Source organism: Mastigoproctus giganteus, chromosome 10, assembly GCF_048544385.1.
Source record: "Mastigoproctus giganteus isolate SK-2022 chromosome 10, ASM4854438v1, whole genome shotgun sequence".
NCBI lineage: Eukaryota > Metazoa > Arthropoda > Arachnida > Uropygi > Thelyphonidae > Mastigoproctus > Mastigoproctus giganteus.
In genome coordinates this window covers 17242372-17264894 of record NC_143584.1, presented here as the reverse complement: position 1 = coordinate 17264894, position 22523 = coordinate 17242372, and the positions used below count along the sequence as shown (strand labels likewise).

The following is a 22523-nucleotide window of genomic DNA, read 5'->3' as shown; positions in this document are numbered from 1 at the left end:
TTTCCCTTGACAAACCCATGCTGTGTCTGAATTATTGCTGCAGTCTTGTCTCAATGATCCTGCAATGCATCTTTAACCAGTGACTCCATTATTTTACCCAGAACAGAAGTTAAACTAACTGGTCTGTAATTACTCTTGTCATCCTTCGATCCCCCTTTGTGAATTGGGAATACATTTGAACATCTCCAGTCTGTGGGGACCTCCCCTGGGTCCAAGGATGCTCTTGTAATTATGGCTAAGTTTTGCTTACTTCCTTTGCTGCCTCCTTTAATATAACTGGATTGATCCTGTCCACACTAGGTGCCTTTGTTATGTTTAACTTCAACAATTTCTCCTCCACTTTGTTCTCAGTTATTACAAAATCATTAAGCACCCTGCTACAATTTGATAACCTTCTGGCATTTTCAAACCTTAATAACTGCTCATGTGTGAATGTAGATGCAAAATATTCATTTAGTTTGTTAGCTACCTGAGCAGGATCATCAACAGTTGAATCAATCTGATTCATCCCCTTCCTTCTAGAGTTTACATAAGTAAAGAACTCTTTGCTGTTTTTCTTTTCATCCTTTGCTAAAGATTTCTGGTAATCTGCCTTCACCTGCCTAACCTTCTTTGTGACTTGATTACAGACTAGCTTATATGTGCCATAGGCTTCTGTGTCGCCTGATAATTTATATGCATCCCATGCATTTTTATTCTCTGCCACGAGTCTCATTAGTTCATTTGACAACCATTTAGGCCTAAACCATGAACAATATTTCTTAATAGGTATGAAATGTTTAGTAGCTTCCACGATTAATTCCTTGAATGCTTCCCACTTAGAATCAGTTGGTCCCATTGTACAGAATTTAGAAACTGTCTGAGACCACTGTAGTCACCTTTACGGAAGCAAAAAAACTCTTTTCTTTACCCCTGATGGTAATTATATCTTTATGTAAATCCCACATCAGTACATTGTGATCACTGCAACCTAGTGGTTCCTTTATCTGCAAATTCTTAATACTCAAATGATCACTGCTGATAATCAGATCAATAGTATTACCTTCTCTGGTTGTCTCTCGAACATGCTGCTGCAGAAAACAATCATCCAATAAATCCACAAAAGTCTTACTAGTGTGTGAATGACCAAACCACAAGTTCCAGTCAATATCTGGGAAGTTAAAATCCCCCATTATAACACATTCTGATTCACTAGCCCAATCTATTTCTCTGTACAATTGTTCATTGTACTCATTTGAGTCATTAGGCCTACAACACACCTACTCTCATTTTCCTTTCCCAGTGCTTATGTCACACCAAACAGACTCAACATTGCATTGTCCACCAACATCAATTGGATGCACTTTTTTAGATTTTATGTGTTTCTTAACTAACAGCATAACCCCTCCTCCCTTCCTATCCATTCTGTACACATTGTACTCCCCAAATTACAATTCTGCACTGCTTATGTCTGTGTGACACCACATCTCTGATATCCCAACAATATCTGCCTTTAATGTCTTGACTAGCACTTCCAGGTCATCAAATTTATTAACTATACTCCTAGCATCGGTATATATGCAAGTATACATGTACCTATTTCTACTCTTAGTTACACTAACACAGCTCATATATTTACTTGTTCCACTATGACTCCCAGCAGTCCTGGAAATCCCCATTGCCTTGCTTTCCAGGCTGCTGCTTAATTGCATTTTGATAGTAGCAGTGCAAGAATCACTTTTACCTCTGCCAGCGGCTACTTTAAATCTATTAGTCCGTTTATCCTCCCAAGCTAGCAGTTTTCCGACCCACCGAACTCTGCCTCAATAATATCAGCAAATATTCTTGCACCCTTTCTATTTAAGTGTATCCCATTCCTGTAGAAGCAGTCTCTCCTGTTAACAAGCACAGACCAGGCTGAAAAAAATTCAGATATTCTGAATTTTTTTTCTGAAAGAAGATGTTCTGCAACAGAGAAAACGTTCTTGTTTGATTGTGTTTAGCAGCAATGAAGAGGAAGAAAATTAAATGAATGCACATTATCTGACATATATGTATCATAGTTTGTAAGATGGTTTGTTCCGTTATTACTGTTTTTAATAAAAATTAAGTTTCCGATAGATAGTTATAAAAATGGCATATTTTTGTTAGCTTTTGGAATGTAACCTTCCTTTTTCTGCTGGTTCTTAGTGCCGTATAACACTGTTTTGTACTACACAACATTTTGTAGGAACCTAACTACCATGTTATGCGAGGGTTACCTATATTTTAAAAAAGTACATCACTGCAGTGTAATTAATTAAGAATGCTGAGATAATCTTGTATTATTATTAAAGTAAAAATTATATAAAATTATGTCAGAATGCTACAATGCAGGATTACATGACTCCCATGGGAATGGTTGCAAGTGATTCCTCTATGAATTTGAGTTTACTGTTTGTATAGCATGTATTAGCCTGTGGCATGTATTAATGTCATTATTATAGATATAATCCTAGTGATATACAAAGTGGAGCATTGGCATTAAGTGGACTTCACAATAAAACAGAGCTTTTTTTTTTGTGGTAGGCAACATTAAATTAAATTTCACTGTTAAATTCCTTTAACAGTGCTCGGATCAGATGTGCCTGTAATAACCTAATATATACTGCCTATGTTAAGTATATCACTGAAATTAAAAAATAGCTACAGTAGAAGCCTTCTTTACTATCTGATGATCACAGCACATAGCAGTGTACCATGGGCTTCAGTATGATGCAGCTAGCATATGTTTCTGTAGATGTTACCTATATTTACCATGGGGTTCAGTATGCTTGCAGCTAGCATATGTTTCTCCAGATGTTACCTATGTGCTTGTTCCAAACCCTGTTTGCATCAGTAAAATTATTTGTTATTGTTATTAGAATACATAGTTTAATTAAATATTACTAAAATAACTGAATTAACAGTGGGTGAAACAACTGTAAAAGACTGGAAATAAATAAAAAATCCAGGTGTTGCACTCAGTTAGTTTTACAAGGGTCATTAAGTTCTTGCACCACTTTACAGAAACCTTTCAGCGAATCCATGAAAGCAGCATCAAAGAAAAGCTTTCATTTTCCAACAAAACATTGATGGTGCATAAAGTTTTATAGAGACAGGTGGCTTGGATGTTATAAAAAATGTCATGGTATTAATATATTAAGTATCGGTAGAGGGAAATTATCCACTGATTAGCCTGCTACTCAAAAATTGCACCCATATTATAAAATTGCCTGCTACTCAAAAACTGCTACCCATTTTATTACAATTCTATAATATGGGTAAAACAGTATTAATTATAAGATGTTACCTACAAAAATGGCTGCAAAAAAAGCAGAGCTTGGCACACCAGAATCCAATGGGAGAATCATGATAACTGTCTGCAATAATGAAACTGGAACTTGCAAACTGCTGCTTCCTTATTGTTGATAAAAGTAATCATGGAGCTTTTAAAAAATATAAATAGTTCATCCTTATCAGTTTATTACTACTCATAGAAATCAGCATGGATATGCTCTGTATTATTCACAGGATGATTTTTTCATGAATTTGTATCTTCTGTAAAGAAAGAAAATAAACTTATTCAAAAAGGCTCTCTGAAAAACACTCTTTTACGACTCAGTTCTAAGGAACTCAAAGAATGGGACATAAAAGCCATGTTTTTACCACTGAATGTAATATCCTTGATCCAGCTTCTAGAATGTCTAAAGAGACAATGCAGGCAAAAAAAAAAAAAAAGTTTTGAAGTTCAATTTTGGGAGAAATAGAAGACACGAATAAGGTCTTATAGAATCATTAAAAGTTATCAACATCAAAGATATGTTTACAATATAGCATTTTCTTAGTGGCAGGGTGGCTTGGAAAGTGATATTATGGACAATGCAGAACTCATACACACCATCACATGGACGAAGCATCATCCATATGACAATTCGTGTGACTGAAGTTTGTATGACTGATGACTTGTATGATTTTAATCACAAAAGCTGTCACAGAAACAGTTGGAACTAAATATGAAATGAGGACGAGGAGATTGAATTCATTCTGGGACCAAAATTTTCTCATTCAGTTGCCAAAAATGCCGTAGATACATATCTTTGTTATATTGTGCTGCATAACATCACATTTCATCATCTGAATAAAAGAAAACTATTGATTTTTTATAAATGAATGTACATATAGGCAGTTCCTGCTTTATGAGTTCTTTCTTTTGAGTATCAACAGAATCGAAAATATGAACATTAATTTCTTTCAAGTATCAAGTATCAACAGAATCAAAAATATGAACATTAATTGCAATAAATAAATGCTAAACATTCATAAATAAGCCATTTCAAAGAGGGAAGTCCAACTCTTAAAGAATTCTATATTTTAGATGCAATCAAAATAAAATGAGCCTGAAACAAAATTACAGAGAAGAACATGAAGAGTATTTGGAATAAACCGTGTCATCAGTTTACTGATAATCTTGAAGGATTTCAAGAACCAGCAGAGATCGAACAAAAATGAAACAGAAGCGATTGTTAACATTGCTAACCAACTGCAGCTTGAGGTTTCTACAATTGATGTCACTGATCTGCTTCAAACACACAATGGAGAGCTCACAAATGAAGATCTCCTTGAAATGGCAAAATGTGAAGAAGCTGAGGAAGAAGTTTTAACAGCTGAAACTCCTGTTCATTCCCTCACTCTCAAGGAGCGTGACTATGCTTTTCAACACAGAAAAAGCAATTGAGATTTTCGAGCGCACTAGAAAAGTTACTACAGATTCAAAAATGCTTATGCGTGCTATCACTTTATGAAATATCTTTATGAAATTTATAAAGAAAAGAGAAGACTGCCTTGGAAACAAAAGACCCTTGAAACATTTCCGAAGAAGAAGAAGACGACTCCTTGTGCTTCCAACAAACCAACGAGTGCCGAGCCAATAATGAGTGAAGAACCATCAATGAGTGTGCATTTAGTCAATGATGATGAAGAATAAACATTCTTTAACATTTGTATGACATAAATAATTTCTTTATTATTTTAATTTGCTTGATTTTAAAGGCTATGTTTTCATTTCTTTGGATAAATAAATCAATGCTTAAGAATAAACTACTGTTTTTTTTTACCTTTATTTAACATAATTATGGTCAAATTTCATTATTGAGAACATAATCCCTGTTTTACATCTATGGGAAATATATTCCCGCTTTATGAGTTTGATTTATGAGCGCCCATTAGGAACAAATTAACTTGTAAAGTCAGGAACTACTTGTATTTATATTTTAAATGAAAATTAAATTCTTAAGTAAGCATATATACTTTTTTTTGTCACTTCACTTTAACTAACTGTCAATTAACTGATTGACTACTTGTACTAATCACTTTGGATGAGAGGGCTGCTGTATTAATACATTTACATATATAATTTAATTAATATATTTCATGGTCTGTGATCTCTACCTCAACTATAAAAGTGGTGCGCAGTTTCCACTCAAATATAAAAGTGGCTCACAGTTTCCTCTCAAATATAAAAGTAAAAAAAAAAAGGTAAAGTGCAGCCATTATCAACCCACTGCAGGATGGAAGCCTCCTCAACAATTCATGCTGAGGGAAATGGACCATAATCTGCTACGCTGGTCCAGTGCGGGTTGGCAGATCGACCGTATTCAGCATTCAGGGGCTTGAACTCCGGTCTACTCAAAGAGCATGTGCTACTGCACTCCCGCTCCTGACCACTCGGCTATGGAGGCCGCTTAAATATAAAAGTAGTTGGTGTTAAAGAACAAATGGGGGAACCTATTTGAGAATTTCACATAGGGACCAAATTGTACTTTCTGTGGGGGGGGGGGTTGTTGTTATTTGGATTTTAGGAGCATTAGAAACTAAGGCCATATTGCTCTGGAGATATGCGGTGGTCATTCTCTGACCTTTCCACATCCTCCGTATTTTGTGGTCACAGGCTTGAACCCCAGTCTAATCAAGAAGTGTATGCTACGCACTGCTGCTCCTGCCCACCTGGCTACGGAGGTGCCAAGTGTGTGTGTGGGGGGGGGGGTTGTATATTTTAGTTTGAATGGCTGCATGTGCCTATTTGCCTTACAAGGACAATAGGAATGTATTTGTTTTCTGTATTGGTAAGTAGTAAACACCTTTTTGTATTTGTACTTTGTCCCGTAGTGTTATATATTCTCCTTTAATTTTTTGTATTTTAATTTATTTTTCAATTTTTGAACTATCAACTATAAAGTTATTTAATTCTGCCTTTGAAGAAGATAGCAAAGTAGCTTCTGATACATCAGACTGTGTTTTAATATCATCATCCACATTCTAATTCAATAAATTTCTGTTCAGACAAAATAGGCTTTAATTCCTTGCTAATAAAGTAATATTGAGTAATAATGTTGCAGTATCATGCAAAGGCTCCGTAGCTGAGTAGTCAGGAGCGGGAGTGCAGTAGCACATGCTCTTTGAGTAGACCGGGGTTCAAGCCCCTGAATGCTGAATACGGTCGATCTGCCAACCCGCACTGGACCAGCGTGGCAGATTATGGTTTTTTTTTTTTTTTTGATTTGGTAGTTATTGGCGCATCGGCTTCTGTGGCCATATTGCACCTCCCAAGGTTTTTGCAGTACTTTGATCCAAGCCCGAGGCGGGAATCGAACCCGCGACCTTTGGGTTGCTGGGCAGGTACTTTACCCACTCGGCTAGCCCGGTCGGCGCAGATTATGGTCCATTTCCCTCAGCATGAATTGTTGAGGAGGCTTCCATCCTGCAGTGGGTTCATAATGGCTGCACTTTACCTTTATCATGCAGTTTCAAAAACTATACTGGCATGCTTCTACAACAGCTATCATTCGTTCACCTACAAAAGGTCTATTATCTTTAATCAGTTTCTCAATGCCTATAAATATTCAATGATGGAATCTGCTTTAGACTCAGAAATACAGATATTAATCAGCAGATTCTTAAACAGAGGTTATCCCCTTGCTACAATAAACCGAATTAGGGTACAAGCTAAGGATAGGATATAAAAAAAGCAACACCAATCAACAATAGTAATATCAAAAAATACTTTATTTCTGTTCCATATGTTGGACAGTGGCACAAGCAGCTTAACAAATTCATTAAAGATACCGAATTTAAGTTGTGGCCAGACCAACCATATGGAAATTACATGCTATACTGAACAAATGCTCAGTCTTTTCCCCTTTTGCGACACAAATAAATGAATTCGTATACAACATTTCTTGCAGTGATTGTGACTCATCTTGCCAAGTATCTATGAGATTTCTGATGAATATTTGAGTAAAACAGCATGCAGCCTCAGTTCGTGCTCCTCGTTCAGCAGCATCAGAACTAGCCTTTCATGCTGTTAATGAAAAGCATACATTTTTATTTAATGAGGCCAAAATACTTAAGTGTCCAATGTAATTATACGAGACTATTAATTGCAGAAACCTTCGAAATTAAATGACATGAAAATTTTATTAAAGTGAGCTGTTCAGATCTAATCTCCGATTCATTCGTCTTTTGTACACATGCACGAAGAAAAATAATCGCGGCCTTTCATGTGCATGTGCAAGGACAAATAATCTCTATTTAAGATTCAATCTCACACACTCCATAATTTCCATTCCTGTGATCACGACATATGGTCGAAAAGCACTGTCTTCTTCAGGAAGGAAAATCGTTTTTCAAAATTTATGTTAATTAATTTTTGAATTGTTTTTTGAATTTTTAATTAATTTTTTAATTGTTTTCAATTGATTTTTTACTCTAATCATTTTGCGTTAATCTTTTATTTGTTTTAATTTCTGGAGAGTATCATACAGAAGTGTTCTACGTATCATATTCAGGTAAATTTCTCTTATTCTTCTACAATTATTGATATCAATGTAGAACGTATTGAGCATCACAGCTTGGTTATATACTATGAAGTTTCTAAAAAAATAATAATAATAAAGCTTGTGAGTGGAGACTAATTACTTTTTAAATTTTATTTGATATATTACTTAGTTTTCAAAATCTAGTTGCTAAAGCAGATGTGGTGGAATGCTGGTACTAAATTTGTGAGGTAATTAACCTTCGGAAATACTCTTAACGAAAAACTGCTATATTTTTTATGTGGCATGAATTTGTCATGATTATCAGCCACTAGCAAATGAAATGAGCGAAATTCATTTATCCAGTCTGGATGATCAGATTACAGCTAGTCTCAATCCCAGCCTGTGATATAATTCAGACTAACACATTAGCATTAGTAGAGGCATATGATGCAAGAAAGCAAGCTTATGCAGCATCAACCAAAAAAAAAAACCCGTTCCGATTTCACCCCTCTGTTTGTTCCAAATACCTGTCCAGTTCAGCCTTAAGTTTATTTAGGCTATCAACTTCCACAACAAAAGATGGAAGTCTGTTCCACCAATCAACTACCCGCTGGCTAAAGGCACATCTATCCGACAACTGTCATTCCTCAAATATATTATGACTGACCATATTCTAATGGTCAGTCATAATATATAATATCACAAAGTACATATTTACATAATACTGTGTAAGGAGGCCTATTTTTGATTTTATTGATTTGTTGACAAATTTTCTGAATAAATTTATTTACATATTTTTTTTTAGGTGCTTCAAAAAAAAATATGTGTATATGCAACAGAGTTATGTTAACCAAAAGAAGGAAAACTAATTGCATTTAAGTTACAAGTATTGACTGAAAATTGTAAAAAGTGAGAGATTTCATTTTTTATATATACAGTAATACCCCGACTTACGCGAACTCGGAGTTACGCGGTTCTTGATTTTTTCGTTTGGCAACACTGCTGCCCACTATCTTCAAGGTCGTTTTTCATATGCTATCGATATACAGTGCGACAGCGGAGAGTGAGAGCGAAAGATGAACAAAATTCGACTTTGCTGCTGCATGAGCTGCACACACATACAAGAATTTGCATTCCAACTGTCATATTTATATGTGTGCGTTCGAATTCGTGCTCAACTTTTGTCGGAAATTACATCGTTTTCACGAATAAAAAAAAAACTTTCCAGGCTTTAAGGTTTCCAAAGACCGACTGGCAATGATGGTCGGCGGGAATGCAGCTGGTGACTGCAAGTTAAAACCTCTTTTAATTTATCACTCCGAAAACCCAAGAGTTTTAAAAAATATATATCTAAAATTAGCTTACCAGTGATTTAGAAGTCAAATCATAAAGCTTGGGTGACAGTTTCCGTTTCTGAGGACTGGTTTGGTCACCACTTCATATCCGAAGTCGAACATTATTGCAAGTCTAAACAGATTCCATTTAAATTGATCCTTCTTATTAACAATGCACTCGGTCACCCTCCTGCCACCCTAATTAATTTCGACCGACGTGTGAAAGTTGTGTCTTTGCCTCCAAACACAACCAGCTTGCTTCAACCGATGGACCAGGGAGTCATCAAAACATTCAAGGCCTACTACACGAGGCGTTCATTTGCACGTCTGAATGAAGCTATGAGACAAAATAGTAAGATATCTGTTAAAGACTTTTGGAAACAATTCAATGTTTTAGATGCCGTAAGAATCATTGAAGAATCTTGGGATGAAATTCACAAAAAAACATTGAATGGTGTCTGGAAGAAACTTTGTCCATTTTTTTTCAAAAACGAGACGAAAACAACGGCAGAAACTGATCATGTCGCTCATATGATAGAAGAAGTTGTTAATCTTGCCAGGCAATTAGATTTGGAAGTCAATGGTGATGATGTCAAAGAGCTGTTGGATTCACATAATGAGGAGCTGACAATGAATGAGCTCATAGAGATGCGTGAGCAAAACGTCACTGAATTATCCAACACTTCAGACCCAGTTCCACCAGAAAAGCACATGACAATTGCAAGCTTGACAGAAGGTCTCAGCTCAATTGAAATGGCTTAAAAATTTTAGAAAACAGACTCCAATGAAGAACGCGTTATAGCTACAAAGCAAGGAATAAAAAATTATTAGCTTGCTACGAAGAAATTCTGCGTGAAAAAAAGAAGGCGTGTGTCGTCAGACGAATTTGTTAGATTATACGTAACTCATTTATTTTTTAATACATAATTTGTATTAATATGTATAAATGACCGCAATTTTATTAAATATTTTTCTTTTAAACTAGTGTTTTTGTTAGTCCTTGGTCCCAATTAAACAAAATTTACATGTATTTATATGCAAAGTTGTACCCCGACTTACGCGAATTCAACTTAAGCGATTTTCGTCGGACCCACCTATTGCGTAACTGCGGGGTATTACTGTATACATAGACTTGTATAAATTGGCATACTTAGGTGAGTGGCATCCTGAAATTCGATATAAATTGTCTCTGATTCCAGTTTCTTCAAAGGTACGAAGTCTGATTCCCCCATAGCCAAGATTTTCCTCTGCAATAATTTTAAAGATGTATGAGACTAGTTGATGAGATATTCTTTCACTGATTTCAATGAAAATGTCTTGTTCAGAGCCATTCACAAAGAAGTGCCTTGGGTTACTTGGTTCTAAAAAAAAAAAAAAAAGAGAGAATTGGTTAGTAAGACATATCAAATAATTACAAACTGACTTTGGCATATATATACCTAATTGTAAAGGCGTGCCAAAAATACTGTTACATAAGCAAGGACTACTATTATATAACCAAATATATGAATACAAATAAGCTGTGATCTGACAATAACATGTCTTATGAGTGTTGATTGGGAGCATATGCACATAGAGTTGAGTTCTGTGCATTGAACAATGAGCATAAAGTGGTTCAGCAAAGAGAACTATATCCTTAATTAAAATATAAACAATAATCAAAGAATAATTCATGCAGGAAGTAAAACTGCTAGTTATAACACTGTTTTGCATTTTATACTTTTGGACAGCTTTAGAAACTGGCAACAATAGGTCACTATGTGCTTGCTGAGACTTATGAACAAGTAAAGATGATAAAATGCTATAGTGGGTTCACTGTTCTCCAGGACAGGTCTTAGGGTATGAACACAAAGAAAGCAGGTTGCCTACTTTAAAATAACCAATGCTGATAAGTGGCTTAAATGACATGCCAGTTAAGGAATGCATGCAATAAAAGCTTATTGGAATACTTGTTGGTACTGGTTATGTTTATCTGCCTGCTTGTTGGAATGATTTATAGCTAAAGCTTGCTGGTTACTAATCATTAATTTTTAACCACGGATATCAATACTTTGATTTCAAAGATTTACATAATATGCCAAATATATAACAAAAGAATCAGACAGTAACTCAAGCTTTATTGTTTAAATAAAGTTTAAACAATAAAGATATTTTAGATATTTTATCAACAAGCATTCCATTTTATAAAATTTTGCATTTTGACTAAAGCTTTTCATGTCCTTTTTTAATTCATTAAATAAACGATCATATTCATCAAATTTTTGTCTATTAGAATTTTCATGACTTTTAGAATTTGAAGACATGGATCCATACATTCCTCTCATTTCCCATGTCGAGCCTGGCATATTTTTATGGCTTTACTATGTTTTCCAGTAAATGTGGGTTTTCAGTACCAATAATTAAACACTTGATCTGGTTGAGGTGTATATGGCCTTGAATGGTTTGAGGAAGCTCAGTGCTGATGGGATTCTTCTTCTTGCTCAGATTCCGCACCTGAGAAGGGCATAAATTCAAATTAGCAAAAGACAGTTGTAGAATAAATGTGCGAAAATTTGACTTTAGGCAGCAGATGGTTGATTGCTGGAACAAGCTTCCATCCGTCGTGGAAGTTGACAGCTTAAATAAATTCAAGGCTGAATTAGACAAACGTTTGGAGTGAATGGATGGGTGAAACGGGATTTTTTTTTTTTTTTTTGACTGATGCTATATAAGCTTGCTTTCTTGCATCATATGCCTCTGCTAATACTAATAACAGGCAATAGTCAATAAACTTTATATGCATCCATTGTTAGTAAACAGATTAAGGCAGGTTTCTGGCATTGACAATTGACAATGCTCAACCTGCCTCTCGGTGTTCAAACCCTTACAGCAGATTTCTCAGATGGCTATATGGGAAATTCAGTTCCAACTAATCAAACAAGCATGATGAAGTATGCACACACTGCAGCCATGCTATTTTTAAAAGTGTCACTAGTCTGTTGTGACTAAACTAACCATCCTTGGACTCAACGAAACTGGCTCTCACCCAGATACAAGACCTTCCTTTGGGACTCTATAGAATTTTTTCTTTTTTTTTTTAAGCCACGCTCCCTTGCGTGGCCCTTTGCCTCCACTCCCTGGGCGGGAGGGGGAGGTGACTTCTGGTCTCCTCCTCCCCTTGCCGCCCCTCTCTTCCCTCTGGTGGGGCATGGGCCTGCTCCACTGATTTCGGGGTCATCTTCTCTATGGAGCCCTTATTTCTGTCTTTTCCCCCCAGCCTTCAGTCTCCCCACCCCTCTCTCTCTCTCTCTCTCTCTCTCTCTTTTAATTATAATTACTAGTGTCTGAACCATTTTTAAATTGCTTGAGCCCTACACCCAAAAACTTAACATTTATTTGCATAAATAGTACTTCTTTTTGGCTGACCCATAACTATAACGTTTTTTTTTTTTATTATTATTATTTTTTTTTAATATTTATTTTATTTTTATTTTTTTATTTATTTTATTTTTATTTTTTTTATTTATTTATTTATTTTTTTAAGGTCCTTGCCACTGAAATCTCAGGAAATTAGGTGGCAGGACCTGCCAGAGTAAATAACTCTAATACTGGTGTACCTGGTCTGCCTCCACGAGGCAGAGTGTGGACAATGTTGGGTCCCATTAGGGGCCCAGCGGCTAAATGACCAAAGGAACAACGGTACACGACACTACATATGTACAAAATCCATACACTTTTAAACCTCTGGCATTGACAGTGTTCTGTTTCACACCCACAATGTATAGCCCGCAGAGATGGGGGAACCCCTGGTGCCGCTTGACACTAAACACACTCTACACTCTAGTCTGTTGCGAAAAGGTAAATGAATAATGTGCCTCGAGGATGCTTCTTGTCTTGGGGTGCCATGAGGTCTATGACTGTCCATGTTTTGTTAATGTTTTGCAATCTATTTACAACATAAACAAACAATCCATTTACAAAAACAAACATAATCAATTTACAACATACACAGGCTGGGATTTAGAACTTTTTAGCTATCATTTTGGAAAGCAAGTACAGGAATACCTCGCATAGCGCGGTTTCGAACAGCACGGGTTTCGCTATAGCACGGTTTACAAATTGAAGAAAATTAACTGCATTAGGCACCAATACATTTCATATGTATGTATGTATTATGCCAGCACGTAGGCCAATGCGTTATGGATTCAAGGCCATGCTGACTTTTGTTGCAACTCACATTATATATGGACTCTGCTAGCATTCTTACATTAGTAAACACTAGATTCTGAGCGGTGAGGTCGTTGGCTGTGTGTAAGCCGTACAAATATTTTTCAAATATTTTTATTAAAGATTATTTTTTAAAAATGTTACGCCTTTATACGCAAATAAGAGTGGAAAAAAGAAATGTAATGGTGCTGAGTGTTCTTCTAGATTGAAACATCGAACGAGGTATGAAAGTAAGGCAGACGTTGCAAAATTACATTCGATGTTATAAAGAGATGTATGCAGATAAAAAGAATAAAAAAAACTGTGCAAACTAAGCTGATCAGTTATTTTTCAAAATAAAAATACAGTACATACTTCACTTATATTCTTTTGGTATGTACATACTGCAATAAAAATCATTTGTACTGTACTTACTAGTATTTTTCATGTTTATCATTTTAGTTTCTTTTTTTGCAAGAACATAGTGTGCATCAATTTATAGTAAACAAACATCCATATATTTTTGCAACTTGACCCATATAATCAAATTGTCGGAATGCATTACATTAAAATACATACTAATAACACCTAGATCAGCGCGGTTTCGCATAGCACGGTATATTTTTGGCACAAATTAACCACACTATGCGAGGTATTCCTGTATAATATATTGTAATTCAATTAATTATTTTATATTCATCATTATGCATACTAATGCCATTATTATCATTCAGGCTTATACTAACCACATTCTTTATTCAGCTACTGTCTATATAAATTCTCATCACGTTACCAGCATGTTTTTATATTTCTATTCAAATTTTAATGAGAATTTGTACAGTATGAGTTTACAGCCATTGCAGCATTTTGCAATACTGTCATAGTTGGAAAAATCTGATTTATTGAGTTTTTTTTCAGTATTTTAGATACCATACATTCTGTTGTATAAGTTAACCTTTGAAGCACTAAAAATCATCTAAAATTTTAAGGTTGACTCAGTCCAAGTTTAAAATCCAAAACTTGAAGTAAAGGCATGGAGAGAAAGGTGTGAATTAATTTATGGTTACAATTTATTATATGTATATTTTTACAAAACCTTTTGGTCATCTTTTAAAACCCAAGTAAATCTGAAATTTGTTCATTTTCTTTTTATCAGACAAAAATACCTCGTGTGGGGGTTACATTTACTTTATCATTTCTCAAAAAGCAAACTTTTGAGATTACCAATTTCCTAGAGTAAATACACTTCCGTAGTGAGGCACTGCATACAGAGAAAGCAGTTTGCCAATTTGCATACAGAGAAAGCAGTTTGCCAATTTGCATACAGAGAAAGCAGTTTGCCAATTTCCATACAGTACTTAACAGGGAACAAAATATGAAAGAATGGCTCAGTTACATAATAAAGCCTCCCATATGCTCGTGAGAGGCTTTTACAACATCACTAATAATGATGTCACATTGTCACCTATGTTAGTAGGTTTTGGTTTTGCGACCTTTTATATAAGACAGTAACGTATACATTACTGTCTTCTATATAAGACAGTATACCTTCTTTACAGTGAAGTGTAAAGAAGATATACTGTTTAAAAAGTTTACACTCTAAACTTTTTAAATTAGCATAAATAATTGAATTAAAAAACAGAATGGTAAATGTCAACTAAAACAACTTAAATTTTAAAACTGAAATATCTGTTGAAATGATGCCAATGTGAATGTTAGTTTCCATCATTAATTACTTTGTTATTGAAGAAGTGGCTGTTAAAAAATAAAAGAAAATAGTTTTTATGGTTTGTTAAGCCGATTCTTGCATTTAATTAACAAGTGTTACAAAATGAGAATTTAAAATTAGCAGCATCCGTAGCGGCCAGTCATCGAATATGCCGACTTCATATTCTGCCAATACTCACTTGCTTCAGATGTTGCTTAGACACCTGGTTGGTAATGAATCATTGAAGAATGTAAGTTTTTCAATTTTTGCATCTTTTAAGTTTTACTTGATGGCAGTGAAGATAATGTCCAAATGCAGGCATTAAAAAACATGTTACAAAACATGCCTAACCCACATGCCTAGAGCATATCAGAGCGGAAGGGGGTTTGTTTTAAAAAATATGTTTTCAATATAAAAATTGATTTTTCATAGTTGAATTCCAAAAAGACTGAAAATAAAAGTGGTATTAAAAAGCAAACAATTTTGATTGTTTTCTTTCTGATTTTTAAGATTATAAAATGTGGGCTACTTTTTTTTAAGTTCTGCATGTGTGGATTAAAACTAAACTGACTGTCTGATAGACAGTTAATGCAGACTTTACATTAATACCCAAATATGCGAGATGTGAAAGATGCTTGTAAAATAAAGGATCGATTTAATGGTAAATGTATGATTAAGCATGAATTTTCAGGGAAAAAATAGAAGTTGAATTATAATGCATTTCTCTTCCCATTCATACCTCTAATCAATGCACTACCACAAATAGAATGTCCAGCATTTCAGCTATGGTACTGTACATATCAGGGGTATCCAAATTTTTTTTTTGACTAGAGGCAAAACATAAAATGTTGAAGGTCACACAGGCTGCACAGGTAAGAACAGTTCCTTACTGTTAATTATGAATTTTTTAAAATATGACTAAATTCTTATTCATCAATGTTTACATTTACGGTGTAATTATTATTTTTTTTTTTTACATTTAATAATTAAATACAAAAATTCAATACAAATAATACAAGATGCATATAATTTCTACTATATGGTTGTAGTAGAAATTATATGCATCATGTGTTATTTGTATTGGATTTTCAATGTTTTGACAACTCTGTAAAGAAGCCATAAATTTTAAAATTTTATGAATATCCGTCTACAGGGAATCAAGTTGTTTCATGCTAACTGATGAGTGGACAGAGTAGAGATAACAGATGCTTTACATATTTCGAGGATTTAGTGTCAAATAACATTAACTACAAAATTGCATTTTTGTTTTCAGACAACTTTAGTTTTACTTTATATAAATAACAATGCATATCATGTCACTTGGCTGTATTTCTCTAGTACTTTACAAGTTAGCTTGGGCTATAAGCAAATTTCCAGTTACAAAAACATTTACTACAAAAAAAAAAAAAAAAAATTGTTTGACACTAAACCCTCAATTTTAGGATGTACCTAACAAAGACAGAGGTCAAAATGACCTTTTTTGTGTAATTAACAACAGGTTGAAGGCAAGCTATGCTAAGCTGATAAAATTTTTTAAATATTAATTAATACATGGGAAAATAGAAGTTGAGGCTTACCTTCAGAACTAAAACATCTGTCCTTTCCAAGTGTGTATACATGTACTGTGTATAACTGAAAGATCAATAATGGTATAATAAACCAGCTAGTTTTCTTCATATTAGTTCATGGTCTATGGTAAAGCTCTGTATCCAACTGAAAAAAAAAAAAAAAAAAAAAAATTGGACAGTACACTATTATATATCCAAAAATGAACCTGTAATACTGAACTTCTCTAGAATATTTCACATGTATTTGTATAATTGCATTTGTTATCGTTAAGTAAAGGAATACTAACTGTAAATATCACAAAACTTTTATCACATCCTACTTGATGCGGTTTTCATCAGCTTGTAGAGAACACAATACAAAAAGTGAACACAATACAATGTTCTTTGCTGTCTACACCAGGGGCTGACAAATGGTTAATCATGGTGCAGTAAATCTGTTTGATTTCAGTAAAGGGATGCATGGTTTTTCTCCTGAAAACTCTGGTTTTTCTTCCAGCAAATAGCAAATCAGTTGAAGAATACATGCAATTATAGATACAATATAATAATATGTAATGTCTCAGAGCCTTAAATGCTTTGGCATTTAACACATTCCTAACCTAAACTAACCTGTCACAGTCTGATATCTTTACTGCTAATTAAATATTTATTCACGGCAGGAGAAGTAGATATCATGGCTGTATTGCCAGGACCGAACATTTGGGGGTTGGTGCAATGGAACATCACGTCTGATACTCCTGAATTCATTTGGAGTTCATCAGGTTTTGCTACCCACAGAGATCACTTGCCTTATTAGACCTCATGGTTAGCATAGTGGTTACGATCAGGAGCAGAGCCAGAACTAGGCAATCCTATGCCTGGGGCAAAAGTGTTATAAGTACACCCCCATTACATGCAGGTAGTCAATCTTTCAGTAGCATAGCTAGGGTTGTCGACACCTGGGGGCAACTTGTCTTCCTGGAGCCCCTGATTGTGATAGCATTAGCATAGGCATTTGATGCAAGAAAGCAAGCTTATGCAGCATCAGCCAAAAAAAAATAAAATAAATAAAAAAATAAAATAGAAAAAAAAAAAAACTTCCACTTCACCCCTCTGTTCGTTCGAAATACCTGTCCAGCTGAGCCTTAAACTTATTTAGGCTATTAACTTCCACGACAAGGGATGGAAGTCTGATCCACCAACCAACCACCCGCTGGCTAAAGGCAAATTTCTGCACGTCTATCCTACATCTGTCTTTCCTCAATTTGAATTTATGCCCTCTCAGGTGATTATTCTGAGCAAGAGGGAAAATCCCATCAGCATTGAGCATGCTCAAACCATTCAAGGCTTTATACACCTCTATCAGATCACCTCGCTGGTGCCTAGTCTCCAGACACTGTAATTTGCAAAACTTAAGCCTTTCTTCGTAAGAGCACCCATTTGTTCCATTCACTACTCTTGTTGCCCTTCTCTGTACTCGTTCCAGCAGCTCTACATCCTTCTTGAAATGAGGCCTCCAGGCCTGTATACAGTACTCTAGGTGTGGTCTGACCATTACCTTATACAAGGGAATAATCACCTCCTTATCCCTGCTAGAAAAATTGCTATATATCATTGACAATACACCATGAGCTACTCTTGCAGCCCATCTGCACTGCTCAGAGAACTTCATATCTGCCTGCACAACCACCCCCAGGTCCTTTTCATTCTTTACCACTGTCAGTGTAGTACCACAGAGTTGATACGTTGCTCTGGGGTTGCCGTTTCCCTATATGTAGTACTTTACATTTGTCAATGTTAAACTTCATTTGCCACCTCTCAGCCCATCTGCTCAACCTTTCCAGATCCTGTTGCAGCAGCATAGTGTCAGTAGTGTCCTTGACAACCCTGCCAACCTTCGTATCGTCTGCAAACTTGGACATTAAGTTTGATACACATCATCAATATCGTTTATAAATACAGAAAACAATAATGGACCCAATACGGACCACTGAGGGACTCCACTAATAACATTAGTCCACGATGAGCAGTGTCCATTGATTACCACTCTCTGTCTTCTCCCCCTCAACCACCCCTTTCTCCATAGCAGCAATTTTCCTCCAATGCCACACTGCTCCAATTTGTGCAGCAGTCTTCCATGTGTGCAAGTGCATCAGTATCAAAAGCCTTTCTAAGATCCAAGTATATAATATCAAAGTTATTCCCTGCATCCAGTTCTTTTGTGACTGCATCATAGTATCCAATCAAATTGGTCAGGCAAGACTTCCCCTTAACAAAACCATGCTGTGTCCGAGCTATAACTGAAGTCTTGTCTAGATGATCCTGCAGTGCTTCTTTAACCAGTGCCTCCATTAATTTTCTGGAAACAGAAGTTAAACTCACAGGTCTATAATTATTTGTGTCAGCCTTTGATCCTCCTTTGTGAATTGGGGTCACATTTGCACATCTCCAGTCCATGGGTACCTCCCCTGAGTCCAAGGAAGCTCTCATGATTATGGCTAAGGGTTTGCTTACTTCCTTTGCTGCCTCCTTTAATATAACTGGATAGATCCCATCCACCCCAGGTGCCTTTCTTGTGTTTATCTTCAACAATTTCTCCTCCACTTTACTCTCAGAGATTACAAGATTCTCTAGCTTACTGCCAGAGTTGAATACACCTCTGGCATTCCCCTCGCTGAATAACTCCTCATGTGTGAATGTCGATGCAAAATATTCATTTAGTTTGTTAGCTACCTGAGCAGGATCATCAACAGTTGACCCAACGATATCCAGTGGACCAATCTGACTCATCCCCTTCCTTCTAGAGTTTACATAAGTAAAGAACTCTTTGCTGTTTTTCTTTGCATCCCTTGCCCAAGATATCTCGTAATCTGCCTTCGCCTGCCTAACCTCCTTTGTAACTTAGTTACAGATCAACTTGTATCTATCATAGGCTTCTGTGTCACGTGTTAATTTGTATGTATCCCATGCATTTTTCTTTCTCTGCCATATGTCTCATTAGTTCATCTGACATCCATTTAGTCCTAAACCTTGAACAATATTTCTTAGTTGGTATGTAAAGCCTAGTAGCTTCCAAGATAAGTTCTTTGAATGCTTCCCATTTTGAATTTTCTGTTGGTAACATCATCAGTTGATCCCACTGTATAGAATTTAAAATACTGTCTCAGTCCATCGTAGTCACCTTTACGAAAGCAATAACCCTTCCCTTTACCCCTAATGGTAGTTACCTCTTTGAGTAAATCCCACTTCAGCACACTGTGATCACTGCCACCTAGTGGTTCATTTATCTGCAGATTCTTAATGCATGAAGAATCACTACTGATAATCAAATCAAGAGTATTTCTTCTGAACATGCTGATGTAGAAAACAATCATCCAATAAATCCATAAAAGCCTTGCTACTGTGTGAGTGACCAGCCCCCAAATTCCAGTCAATATCTGGGAAATTAAAATCCCCCATTATAAGACTCTCTGATTTACTGGCCCACTCTATTTCCCTGTACAGTTTCTTATTATACTCATCAGAGTCATTAGGCCTATAGCACATTCCTACTCTCAATTTTGATGTCCCAATTCTTATGTCACACCAAACTGACTCGACACTGCACTGTCCCGCGATGTCGACTGGTTTCACTTCCTTGGATTTTATGTATTTCTTAACTAATAGCATAACCCCTCCTCCCTTCCTATCCTGTCTATCCTTTCTGTAGACATTGTACTCCCCAAATTCCAGTTCTGCATTCCTTATATCTGTGTGACACCACGTTTCTGATATCCCAACAATATCTGCCTTTGATGTTTTGAGCAATACCTCAAATTCATCAAATTTATTTACTAAACTCCTAGCATTGGTGTACACGCAAGTATACATGCACCTGTTCTTTTTCTTAGCTACCCTAACGCAACCCATGTGTTTACTTGTACCCCAATGATTCCCAGCAGTCTCTGAAATATCCTGCATCTTATTTTCCAGGCTGCTGCTCATTCCAATAGAAGCAGTGCAAGAATCACTTTCACCTCTGCCAGTGGTTACTGTTAATCTATTAGTCCTTGTATCCCCCCAATCTAGCAGTTTTCCGACCCACCTAACACTGCCTCGATAGCATCAGCAAACATTCTTGCACCCTTTCTATTTAAGTGTATCCCATCCCTGTAGAAGCAGTCTCTCCTGTTAAAAAGTACAGACCAGGCTGAAAAAAATTCTATCCCTTGAGCCCTGCACAATCTTTCCAGGGCCGAATTGATCGACAGGGCTCTCATCATATACTCCCTCCTATCTTGTCGACAGGGCTCTCATCATATACTCCATCCTATCTTGTCGACAGGGCTCTCATCATATACTCCCTCCCATCATATACTCCCTCGTATAGATAATTCCTTCAGTTTGAGCCCCTGAAGCTTGGCACTGGAGGAAATTTACCCTCTGCACCCCCCTCTTGCTACGCCTCTGCAATCTCTATGAATTAATAAAAATTATTATTGCAATAATCTACGATTTGCACATATTTATTAATAAAATAATTTAAATAATTTTTGTTCCCCTTGATCCAAGGAGAACCCCACAGATAAAAATAAACGGAGCCACAATCAGGTTCGCCACCCAAATGAGATACTTGGCATAATCCTCGACACAAAGCTCACATTCAGGCCATACCTCATACAACTCAGAAATAAAATTAGAAACTATGCTGCCATGGTAGTCCGAGTCACACGATGAGACTGGGGAATAAACAAAAGAACACTGGCTCTTTATTACAGTCACTATCCCCATAATCACTTATGCAGCTGCCACATTCTACCATAAAATGACGACTGTAACCAAAAAAAGGATCCTTAACTCAATACAATGGTCAATGTTGTTGAAAATAACGTGTGCTTGTAATACAGTCAGCACAGAGGTTCTGGCAGGAGTCTTGCCACTGGATCTGAAAATCATTAGATGTAGCCTGACAGACTACATAATGAAAGGGATTACCATCACCTTCTTGGGGCATACAATAGAACCAGAAAACGGAGAAAAACAAGAAAAAGAACGATTGCAGGCACACCTGAAACAAACGTGGAGGACCAGATGGTCCACCTTGCACAAGGGCGAGGGCAAAATTCATCCCCCTTGTACAAAAAACCTACCCGAAGTCACCTGCGTGGCTTCACTCGGGCCTTTACACAACCTTCATGCTGACTTGCCACAGGCCCTTTAATGACAAACTCGTCACCCTGGGTATACTCCAAAATGTCCTTTTGGAGAAAGAGAAAGCTGGGAGCATCTGATGTATCAGAGCCCCATATACGAGGACCTGTGGGGAATCTTCATAATGAAACTAAGATTCATACCCCAACGGCAAGAACATCACCTATTGGATTCAAGGGACGAATACCAAATCCTGTCCAGATTTCCCTGGGACATTTTCCCAAGAAGAACTCGAAATGCGATCAGGAACTAACGAGAAGATCCACTGAAGAGAATGTCGTAAGTAAAACCACACAAGGACAAGACATCCCAAGAGACATCGAGTATGACTTTCAACTACAATGATAAATCCTACTGAGAACTCAAAGACAAATTGAAATAACCTGACCCAGCCAAACAACGATGGTGGACATAGTGCCTGGCTGACAGTGATTCACCACCAGCTGAGACAAATAAGGAACCAATCTCCCCAAAGCAGGAATAAGAAAATAAGATGGGTCCCCATAAAAGTGCAACTAGAAATGACAAAACAAAGCACAGCTTAGTTGCCAAATGCCATATGGCGACCTGAAGAGGGCACCCTAGCCCCCTTCATCTTTGAATCACATTTCCCTGGGGGAAAGGCAGGAGAAGGTTTTTTTTGTCCCCTCGCCACCCCCACTTTTCCTCTCTAGTGGTGTATGGGCCTGCCTCACTGAAACCTGGGGCCACCTTCTCTACTAGCCCCATACTTCTGCCTTTCTCC

General features: G+C 36.4%; 1 protein-coding gene across 1 annotated transcript in view; it reads right to left on the bottom strand.

Moving 5' to 3' along the window:
- Positions 1-22523, bottom strand: part of LOC150078811 (uncharacterized) — a 329603-nt gene that overhangs the window by 281353 nt on the left and 25727 nt on the right. Inside the window, exons 2-3 of the mRNA XM_090382376.1 lie at positions 16619-16754; positions 10299-10509 (exon numbers count right to left, since the gene is read on the bottom strand). Coding sequence (XP_090238502.1) covers positions 10299-10509; positions 16619-16718 — 311 coding nt within the window. The 5' untranslated portion in view covers positions 16719-16754. The remainder of the gene's footprint in view (positions 1-10298; positions 10510-16618; positions 16755-22523) is intronic.